We start from the raw sequence: 11,878 nt of genomic DNA, 5'->3' as shown, positions 1-11,878 counted from the left end.
TTTTTCCTGTTTAAAGTGTCCTCTGCAAGAACAAGACAACCATACGGTATCAAGACAAAAGGCGCTTGTCTGTGACTGCGCAATGACTGTGCTTTTATGTACCTGATGTACCGTCTATTGCTTTGATTGACACGTTTCCTCATAACAACGGCACAAGCATGTTCCTAATGACACCGACAGACTGCGAGGCTATGCCTGTATTTCTGCGGTGCTCGTGCAGATAAAGTACAGAAGGAAACACTGATAGCATCTGATAGCCTCGAGGTTGAGGGTTGTTTTTCCATTTCTGTGGAAAATACTTAAGTGAATACAAATGAAGTTATTTAAAGACTCCAGCATATGTTCAGTAAGACAGAAATTATGCACGTAACGTATGCCTGTGCAGAATTTGTGGGTGTTGTGGGGGTGTATTTCCAAGGGGTCAAACACCACACTTTGAAAACATAGCTGCCATGGAGACACATAACATATAACAGTGACCAATCGGGAAGGAAAGGACGTGTTCTCTTGTTTTCCTGTTACTTGGATGCAAGAGGCCCAAATACGCAATCATACTGTACCCAAAAAGAGCAACTGCTTTCTCTTTCAATTGTTGATAAATCTAATCTATAAAACCCTACAAGGATCTCTTTAGGAAACCTCTCTAGGCTTGTTTTCCAAGAATCCTACCGTGCAAAATTCAAACTCAATCCCAATGTCTGCTTATTCATCTGTTCACAGTTTATCTCTTTACAGTGTGGAGTTACACAACACCGACACCGGATTTCCATACAAAACTCAAACAATACAGAAAAAAAAACAGAAATGCAAATAGGCCTACATGTACAGTATTTCATTATGCAGATCGGTTGCAGTTTTTTTTTCTTCCATCAGGCAACATGAGGCCATAAAGTGTTCTCTGCCTGTCAAGCCCCTTCTAACAAGCCGTCTTCGGCAAATGCTCGTTTGTACCATAACTCAGTATTCTATTTTATACAGTACCTCTAACTACTAAGTACAGTTATGAGTCATCGGTGACAGTCATAGTTTCATCACCCTGCCATAAAAGTCTGAAACAAGCTGACAATATGCTCTCGCTCTAACTCCAGCTTCCTCAGCTCCAGAACATACACCACATGTATTTGACTTCAATGCTGTGCTGCTGAAGTCGAGATGCACAGTAATAAACAGGGGGCTAAGGCAAAGGAGGATTCATCTGTGTGTGCGTGTGTATGTGTGTGTGTGTGTGTGTGTGTGTGTGTGGGTGGGTGGGGGGGGGGGGTGACTAAGTCAATAACTGGATTAATTATACCTGTTTCAAAATGGCTAAGTACATCCGTTTGGTAATGCTGAAAATCTGTTCATTTTGCTCTGCTGATTTAAGAAAAAGAAAGGTCCAGGAAGAGTGGAGTATGGACAGAGGTGAGGGAGTAGAGAGAGACATTGTCACATTGTCACAGGGATATTAAGATCTGGGGGGGAGGCGATCACTTGGTGACAATAAAGAAGAACAACCCAATATTAATAATCGATCTCGGCAAATACGTTTTGTTTCAGTGAACCCTCACGAGAAGCCTCGTCCACATCTCCGACCATAAAGAAGTCATAAATCCTAAGAGATTGCACCTTTACAACACTTAATCCCTGACAGCTACACATCTACAACACCTGTGACGGACTGTCTTTTCTGACAGCCTGCAGAAGAGGGATAGGTTTCAATTTGGGCCTCTAGAAAGCATGATCTGTCAGCGCTGATGAAAAAAACCTCCTTGACATAGCTGGTGATAAAGAGAAGTCTCGGGCTGTGCCTCAGGACAGAGAGATTGTACCAGCGGTGAGGGCGCAGGCTCCGCAGAGGAGAGGGACACGCAGACATCATCTATCGAAGCAGCTGTGTTTGGTCAGAGGCCTTCTAGTCCTTTCGTAGCGAGGCTAGACCTTTCAGACATGTCCTACCTGTCATCCGTTCTTATCTACTCAGGATAATGGAGACTTCTTCCCCCATTTCACCAGAGCATCTATTCTCACAAAATCATTTTAATCCTCTGTAATTCTCAGATACCTGGTTCCATGTGTAGTTTCATCTGATGTGACTTTGCGGGCCAGATTAGGTATCTGAATTTCATCGGGCCGCAAGCAGCAGCTGTCAGTTTTGGTAAGGCTAAGCCATTTATTTCCCTTTTGATCGATCGTTGTAAAGGACTTGATTATAGTAGCAGAATCTATTTCTTGTGAAATGAACTGTGCTGAGAGTATTACCTTTGAAATGAACTTTTGGAGGGTGAACCGCTTTTCAATCAAAGAAGCCACCACGTAGGCTAGCTCTTCCAGAGTTATACTGTGTCCGGGTTTATTGTGTAATATCGTGATATTCATTAGATATATAGCACGATATACAATTATCGTGTATAAGACGGCAATATCAATAAACTATTATCAGTTGTTGCAGCTACAGGTACATTAAAAGAGCAATATAATAGATAATTGGATAATTACGATTTATTTAGAAGTACATTTGCAACTGCTTGGTATCTACAGTATGCACAGTGTTCAATTTTATATTCAACCTTTTTGGTTATTCTCATGATTCCAGTCAGGATATTGGGAGGCTCAGTGTGAGCTGGAGTGATTATTTGAATGCTCAGTGCTTTGAAGACAGAGTAAAAAGAATGGAAAAAGAGACATTGGATCAATGACTTACCATCCCACTGAAGCAGAATCAAATACCAACATGGAACACACATCAATTCACAGCTCCACATAGAACGAGCTTAGTTCAGACAGGACCCTCTAAGCCAGTGCTAGCTGTCTGTCAGGTGACAGATCAGTTCTCTAACACCTATGCACCACAAGACATGTGTTGATAATGGTGGCCGTTGTAAACGGTCAGCCTACACACCTCTCGTGGCCTACAGTAATGTTGCTGGTGCTGTTGGTGGTTAATGTGAGAGTGTTGCTATTTGTTCCCACCACCACCCACAGATTCCATGTGCTTTGTTTCTGCTCAGTCTGTATCTATCAGGGGGTTGATAGAGTCATGGGCTCCCTGCCATGATATACACATGTATGTATCATCTTGTGGTCGTTTATAACTCGCAGACAAGAGAGCCCTCAAAAGAGCGAAGCCATCCAAATATGCCACACCCAATTGAATTCTCTTTTTATACTCAATAAATGGTTAAACTAAAGACGTGACTGTTCCTGACTGAACTTCACTAACTGAGGTCAAATTTGTGATTTAATAACTAGTCTAACTGCTATTTTACTGGGATTTAAGGATTTCTCCCCCTCTAAATATAAGAGAACTCAACTCTGCTTGCCTTTACACCAAGAAACTGGAGTCAATTGTGGGATCCACACTTCAGAAACCCTTCAGACTTCATAACATAGGAGCATCGCTGGGGAGAGTTTCCATCAGAATCGGAGTTGAGAGTTTCCCCACAAAAAAACAGACAGCTTCCTCTCCTTAATACCCTTTTGAATACCCCAGGGCCTTGTTAGGACCCCGTTACAGTAATATTCAAATCTTCCGGGTGCCCAAGTAGGCCGAGCTCCAGCTGATGATGGATTAAGGTTGCTATGGCTGTTTAAAAATAGTCTGCCAAGAACTACACACACACACACACAAACACACACACACACGGCCACACGGCCACACGGCCACACGCACACACATGCTGTGAAGAGGTGTTTTGAAACCATCGATTTTTAAGGGTCTTACATAAAGAGTAGGTCTGCTGCAATTACTGATCTGAGGGAGTCCTGGCAGATGGAGGTCTGACTGGGGGAGTGCATCTCTGGCACTAAAGCATGCAGAGGATTATGGGAATAGGTATTTCCTCTTCTCCGACCACTTTACAGCTCTCAAAGCCGCCTAACATTAGTGAGCTCTAAGAAATGTACTGCAAGTAATTACCAACGTTTAACAGCAGCAGGAATTAAACTGAGATAGGCGTAATTTAACTGGAGGCATGTCTTAACACACTCGGTAGACACAGTATTTCCCGTGCGATGCGTATTCATTGATTTAAAGGGAATGTTCATACATTTTCATACAATTCTGTGGCTGCAGCTTTTTATTAGCTTCTCCTACCACAGGCTAATGTTTGCATCAACTACCCGAAACCGATAGGATTCCTGTTCTGGCATAGTCTGAATTGAGAGCCAACATAAACCTGCAGTAACTTCAAACCAAGACACGTTCTCAAATATCAAGCTCTCTTTCTGTGTGTGACTGTCCTCCCCATACCAAAGCAGCACACTGTAGCCTAAATACTGAATGGATGGGGCTGTCTGATTCACTTGTGCATTGTGTATTATCATATAGTGTTCGTGAGCTGCAGCATGGGTACCGTTTGGGGCTTATTGATTCACTGTGCTCTGAGCACCTTTCTCTTGTAGGTTAAACTTTAAATGGCTCTATGAAAACTCCAGATCTTCACTTGGGCTTTCAACCTCCATCAGGCCCCTGTGGGGCTGAGCTGCATTATATCTTTGAAGCCCACCAAGCACCTTTTTACATCAAAGTACCACTCAATGCCACTCAGGACAAATAAAAGAGAGTCTCACTTCAATGGTGGTGCTGCCTCACAAAGCGAGAGAGAGAGAGAGAGAGAGAGAGAGAGAGAGAGAGAGAGAGACAGAGACAGAGAGAGAGAGAGAGAGAGAGAGAGAGAGAGAGAGAAAGAGAAAGAGAGAGAGAGTGAGATGGCACTTTAAAGCTCATCTAAGAGTAACAAAGGAGAGAAAGCGTACATAGACCGGCTTTAGAAAGGGTCAGGACCAGCACAAAACAACAACAAAAAAACACAGCAGCAACAAAGAAGCAGCACTGGAGAGGTCCAGAAAGTGATTTAACCCCTGTCTCACCCCTGTGGAACATCACATCAAACTTTACATTAGGTTGCTCTGTACCTGTGTAGCAAGGCTGTGGTTATTCTGGTGGCAACATCATATCCATAATTGCATAGCAACTGAGAGTGTTTTAAAGTTACACCAGTTGTAAATGACACCAGCTGAATAGCGACTACTACGATTTCCACTTACATGTATGTAATAATAACAATACTGCACCGTCATTACTCTCTGCCATTTATATTCATACAGTAGGCCAGGATGACCCAGGGAAAAACTAGGACCCAGGGTTTATATATTCACATGTGAACCTTTATATAATTTGACTGATAGATGGAACATGTTACTGTCACTATGGATTCAATGCTGGGTACATGTCTGAAAATGTGATTGTGCCTCACTCTGAACAAAGAAAAAGAGAGACCATTATTATCTCTCCTGGGGACAATTAAGATCATTAACGCTTTCTGGGTGTTACCTGTGTGTCATGTGGTCACAAAGACAAATGAAATCTGCTGGAGAATGATTAATCATGCTCCTTTGAGGAGCGGCTGAAGTGTGTATAAAGTTCCTATTGTCCTTAGGGCTCTGAGATTCCCTTCCGTTCTTTTTTTTCTTCTCTTTTTCTATTCTCTTTGATTTTAAACATGCTCATCTCATTGAAGCTCATTGAATTGGATAAATGGTGATTGATATATTGTATCGAATGGGACAGTATTGGAGTGTTTGAGAGAGAGAGAGAGAGAGAGAGAGAGAGAGAGAGAGAGAGAGAGAGAGAGAGAGAGAGAGAGAGAGAGAGAGAGAGAGAGAGAGAGAAAGAGAGAGACAGACAGACAGACAGGTTACCACAATTAATCTTAAGCAAAAGTTAACTATTGTTTGTATTTATCCAGTGATTTTAGAAAAACAAGAAATCCTTGAGATATGGCTGTAATTATTAAAATTAGCTGGAATCACCCCACTCATGAAGCGGGAGTACATTGGCCACCTTCCAAACTTTGAGAATCGTCAAAACAATTCCCCAATGAATCCTAAACAAATGCTAACTATAAGTCTAGCCTACCGATATTCAACTTGTTTGGCATTTCGCCCAGGGCTTTTTACAGTATCAATAACTCCAGTAGCTATTGTAAGGGACAGAGCACCTGCTATTGCCTAAACGTTTCTGGCACCGTACGTAAGAGCTCTACTCCTCCTGATGGTGGCCATCTGAGCTTGTTAATGAAGGCCTGCCGGAGATGAGATCTGTTTCTACAGCAAACAGATGGAGCCGAGACCTCAGGTGGATAAGGAGGTATTGTTATTGTATAAACAATAGGATCACGGCCGCTGAGAAGGAAAAAGAAGAAATATATCTGGAGGCTTTCAATAACTCAAATTATACCTCCAATAAGACATGGGAGGGGGAAATAGAGTGAAGAATAGCTTCAGCAAAATGTCATTCTAAGCTCAGCCTTATAAATTGTGTGTCACATTGTAATCCATTCTAATACATGATAGCCAAGTGCCATGCCGCTCCCTGTAGCAAGTTCCTATTCAAAGTACATGTACCTTGAAAAAAGAAACCATTTCCTGATGCCGTGGCAACCTATTGTGTATACAGCACAATACAGCTCATATTCTGTCATTATCGATCACAATGACTCGCATTTATTTTTCTTCCCGAACTAAATATTTGTCATAAGAGTGGTGTTTTGGCCAGAGATTTGCCCATTAATCCGTAGACCCTGACACCCCACTACATCACTGAAGCAGCCAATCCCCTTCATTGCACTGAACCTCCCTAACAACGAGCTTAGAGAGTGAACGAGGATTTCAAAATAGATGAGCATTTGTCATAGGTAAAACGAAAAAAGCTAAAATCATTTTAATGGAAAATGTTGCTTAACAAGGGCTAATTATGTTTAAATCTTAGATAAATGACATACTTCTTTAGCTTTTTTTGTACTTTCTTTCTTGTCATCATACCTCATTTGGTGATTAGTAATAAATATGTACTATATAGGATGCTGAAGCACATTAGTAATACCTACAGCATGAGAGCTGCAACGTAGCACCGCATAAGCACTAGCATGTGACTCCCTCTCAAACAAAATGGATATTACATGCATATTATAGCATAAAATGCTCCAAGCAATTTCCAGCAATTGCGAGAACATGAGCAAGCAAACGTTATGTAAAGTGGACCTGTACATTCTTTATCTTTATCCAGTCTTATTATTCAAACCTACTTTCATATCTCCCCCATTTGCATAGGCATATTTGCACCCACCTACAGTATTTGCCACTTGACAAGAAAGATAATCTATAATGTAATCTCGCTGAACAGCCTTATAATTTCCATAAACCTCACAATGGTTTCACATTAATGCAATATTATATATGATTTGTTTTAACCATGTACATAGTGGGATTCCTGGCCTTGTCAAACGAAGCAGAGACCAGACCAGATGGACCCACTGTACATACACATCCAACTCCTACTGTAGCTCAGAAGATTTATCACCTGAAGCCTTCTCTTCTATGCTACATATCTTTTGATCAGCCATTACGTTACGATTTGACAACTGGAAAATTGCGGATGATGTGGCAGTGATCTACAATGCACATAATGAATGAATGAATGAATGAATGAATGAATCGTTTAATCACCACACGACCAAGGTTGGTGGAACAATAAACCAGGAGACTCAGTCAGACATAAGGAGAGGGGTTGTTTACAGCTTTTTAGAATGAGGGGTATTATTAAGACCAGTTGAGGCTCCACCAGCCTGATTAAGACAATGGGGAGCATGTAGTAAACCTTCCATTAGATCTAAGTATCACAATGACTGGAAATGTACTATTTTCTACTATTCTCTACTAGCTAAATGTACTGTCTATTTTGGTTCAAGTGCACATTCATTTTTATTATGCCTCTTGTACTGTATATGTCCTTTACCAGCCATGTCGTCTGACCTACATTATGACTCAATTATTGATGTTCTCTACCAGATGCCATCCTGCATGTCACTATACTCTCTGTAGCTTGGCTCTTTCAAATCCATTAATAGCCTTCTGTTGTGTGCGTCTTTCCCACAGAGATCCGAGAGGCGTTTAAAGTGTTTGACCGTGATGGGAACGGTTTCATCTCCAAACAGGAGTTGGGTATGGCCATGCGCTCTCTGGGCTACATGCCTAACGAGGTGGAGCTGGAGGTTATCATACAGAGACTGGACATGGATGGTGAGGCCTGCGTGTTTGCACCTGTACATACATGCACGTCCACACACATGCACGCACGCACACACACACGTACGCACGCGCACGCGCACACACGCACGCACGCGCACACACACGCACGCACCCACACACACCCACACACATCCACACACATCCACACACGCACCCACACACACACACACACACACACACACACACACACACACACACACACACGCTACACCATACCTTGGTATAGTATATAATATATTACACTGTATTTGGTTGGATGTGTCGATCCATTTTACTGTACAGAAGGTGATTTTAATGCTATTCAACAGGGGATGGCCAGGTGGACTTTGAAGAGTTTGTCACTCTCCTTGGACCCAAGCTGACGGCAGCAGGGCTTCCCGACAAGTTCCACGGGACCGACTTTGACTCCGTCTTCTGGAAGGTAATCATTAGCAGCTTCCCACTTATTACCGTGGAGACAAGGAGCCACAGGCTCAGGTGATCTGAACGTTCACTGTCAATCACTGAAACACTTAAAGCACAGAGACTTTGGGAGTTAAAAAAGGAAAACAAATTTAATTGCCAGATTCAGTGGATCATTAATAGGCGGGATGCCACCAGAGAGGCTGTTTAAAGCCTAGTCAATTCTACTTAGTATTCACATGTCAGAACTATGTCCTTCGCGACTTTCAATATCGCCTTTTATCTGCCAGTTATTTTCGAAAGACGTGGAAGTCAATTTAGTTTGAACCAGCTTTGTGGCACTTTGTCAGGAAATTACTCTCTTACATTGACAGTAACAGGAGTAAATAGGACTTAATGAGACAATTTTAGTCAATCCTGTCTTAGCTGTGTCTATTAAGTGGCATTGTTGTGTCATGTCTTATTCAGGAAGCAGTTTAACTGCTATAGTACCATTACTGTACAGGACTGAACACCACCCTGCAACTATTTAACCAGAGGCAAATGTTTGTGTATGCTACATACCAATTTCATAACATTTAGCCCAAAGTCAAACAAGTCAGATGATATGTCACAACTCTGGGTAGGAGACACAGTTCCAGAATCTGCTTAATGTCTGTCAATTCCGATCTTAACCATTAGAGAAAAAACCTCATTAAACTGTCCTCAGATCAGTGTCTTCCTCCAACTGTGTGTTGTGCTGTAATGGTGACATCGCCTACTGTGTCTGTTGGATGTCCCAGTGTGACATGCAGAAGTTGACAGTGGAGGAGCTGAAGAGGCTACTGTACGATACGTTCTGTGACCACCTGTCCATGAAAGACATCGAGAACATCATCATGACAGAGGAGAACCAGAACCCTGGGGACTGCCAGGTGGATATAGACAGTAAGGAATTTCTTCCTGCTACCCTTTAATATACCTCTCTGGTTCTGATGCATTTTGTTTCTTATCTTGTTTTGGAGGAGACTCAAATCAACACGGTCATCTCCCGTACAGGTGTGAAAACGAATTTCCGATCTGTGTTCATCCGTAGCAATTGTGTTCACATACTTTGAACTTTGACGATGAGAAATGAAAATATAACTGGCAAATGCATTAGGTATCGGTTGTGTGCCGAGCTGAACACTTAAATAGGGGTTGAATACTGTGGAGCAGTGGAGTTACAGGTGCGTGGGACGCGCAGTCTCTTCACTAACCAACCCTCCCTCTCTCTTCCCCTCCCCCTCTTCCAACAGCGAGCCCAACACAGCAAGTCAAGCAGACGTGTGTGCGCAAGAGCCTGATCTGCGCTTTCGCTATCGCTTTCATCATCAGTGTCATGCTCATCGCAGCCAATCAAGTGTTGCGAAGTGGCATGAAGTAGGTGGGGCCCCCGTGGCCTCCTCATCCTTTGAGCACGACTACTGTAGACCAACTGTGACAAAATGCCTGAGAGAAAAACAGCGAAACAATAAGAACAACAAAAGACAATCAAAAAAAACGATGGCGATATGAACTGACATAATAGAGACATTGTTCTGATCATTGTGACCTCCTGGGCCTATTTCCCATGTCACTCTCCTCTCTTGAACAGAGCCTGTTGAGAACCTACAGTGGCCTGGAGGATGACCATCATCTGTGCATGAACTGCATGGGTTTAACAGTCGTCTCTTGACAACATGTGTAGAAGTTCTTATCCGTGTATATCATATCACATGACTGTGTAACGTGTGTATAAATTACTTCACCAACTGTGACCAGTTTTGTTGAAGGGGCTCGGGAGGCAGGGAGGGGGAAGGACGCAGGGTTGGAGAATGGAGGATAGGTCTTGCATCTGTGCTGTGTCCAAATCAACAACGACTTCAAAAACGACTTCAAAAACATCAACAACAACGTCAACAACAACAACTACAACAACATCAACAACAACAACAACAACTACAACAACATCAACAACAACAACAACTACAACAACATCAACAACAACATCAACAAAAACGTCAACAACAACAACAACTATAACAACATCAACAACAATAAAGTCAGCTACATGAACAGGGGGATATTCCGTCAACGTCGCTAAATGACAATCCAGGCTTATTTTGAAATCCCGCAAGATTTATTAAAAAAAAATCCAGCCTTATTTTGCAGGACTTATCAGAATAAGAGAGACTTATCAAAATAAGCCTGGATTTTTCCTTTAGTGACGTTGATGGAATACCCCCCAGAAGGGCTGTTTAGTAGATGCTTGTAAAAGTAGTTTTGGGGAGCAATTGTAATTGACATACTGGGGACTGGACTACTTGCTTCACTGAGCACCCCATGATCATGACATATCTCACAAAGGGGAACGATTCAGATGTGATGGATTTGTAAAAAAAAAAAAAAAAAAAAAAAAAATTGGGGGGATTTATATGAATAATAATTTACAGAAGGAATTTGGAGTTATTGGCATGTATTTTGTGCTCTTTTGGTGTGGTAAATCCAAATACATTGCTATAGAGCAATAAGTCACTAGTATACATCATACAGTATACATCGCACACCTCATTGACCAGACATGATCAGTATAGTCCTGTATGGTCCTTGAGACACACACACATACTGTATATATATATATATATACATAATCATATGTGTATATCATATATGCTCTGGAGAAATAGGAGCCGTTCTCACAACCATGAACTGGCAATACTGGTCTGGCTGTGGAAATGAACAATACCATAGCAATTAGGTATGTGTTTTCATTTTGAGAAAAAGGGAAAATAAACTATGAGACACATTATCATAGACACACCAAGTTTCGAACTATTCTCATTGTGTCATTGTGGGGATCAGACATAGACATTGAATTGCATGCGTGAAAATGCAATAATGCACTACTCAATATCTGTGTCATATATTCCAGTGCTATCTACAGTAAAATGTTGTACATGTTTGACAGTGTTACCATTGGATAACATACTATGTGTATACTGAACATCTGTATGCATTACTATTATACAGACAGTCAACCAAAGGTATGAAAGAAAATCACTGTTTTCAGTAAGGTCTTTCGAAGTGCAGAGAAGAAAGGACATGGTTGTGGGAAGTACATGTTTCTTGAACAGTGTAGCTAAGTAGTTGGCAAGGGCAAATAAACTTGAATAGCTCAATACGTAATTGTTGTAAGACCTTTGAAACTGGTCATGCCCTGTTAGATTGAATGGCCAAAATATACCTTGCCCTTCAAATACTGAAATCTTGGTTGATTGGTTGAAGATATATTTTAGGTGTAATGGATATTACGCTTTTCATTTAACATTGCTGACAGCTCGGCTGCCTATCAAAGAGGTTATGAGATTCAAATGATGGTCTTGTCTAAAGATAGACAAGGCAACAATTA

General features: G+C 41.7%; 1 protein-coding gene across 1 annotated transcript in view; it reads left to right on the top strand.

Moving 5' to 3' along the window:
* Positions 1-9,874, top strand: part of cabp7a (calcium binding protein 7a) — a gene marked incomplete at both ends in the record, with an annotated part of 15,287 nt that extends 5,413 nt beyond the window's left edge. The window contains 4 exons of the mRNA XM_080532089.1: positions 7,915-8,058; positions 8,376-8,488; positions 9,252-9,396; positions 9,747-9,874. Coding sequence (XP_080388215.1) covers positions 7,915-8,058; positions 8,376-8,488; positions 9,252-9,396; positions 9,747-9,874 — 530 coding nt within the window. The remainder of the gene's footprint in view (positions 1-7,914; positions 8,059-8,375; positions 8,489-9,251; positions 9,397-9,746) is intronic.
* Positions 9,875-11,878: the final 2,004 nt, after the last annotated feature.

The sequence above is a fragment of the Nansenia antarctica genome, assembly GCF_963989245.1.
Source record: "Nansenia antarctica genome assembly, chromosome: 5".
NCBI lineage: Eukaryota > Metazoa > Chordata > Actinopteri > Argentiniformes > Microstomatidae > Nansenia > Nansenia antarctica.
The sequence above is the reverse complement of the archived record's forward strand: the minus strand, read 5'-3'. Positions and strand labels throughout refer to the sequence as shown.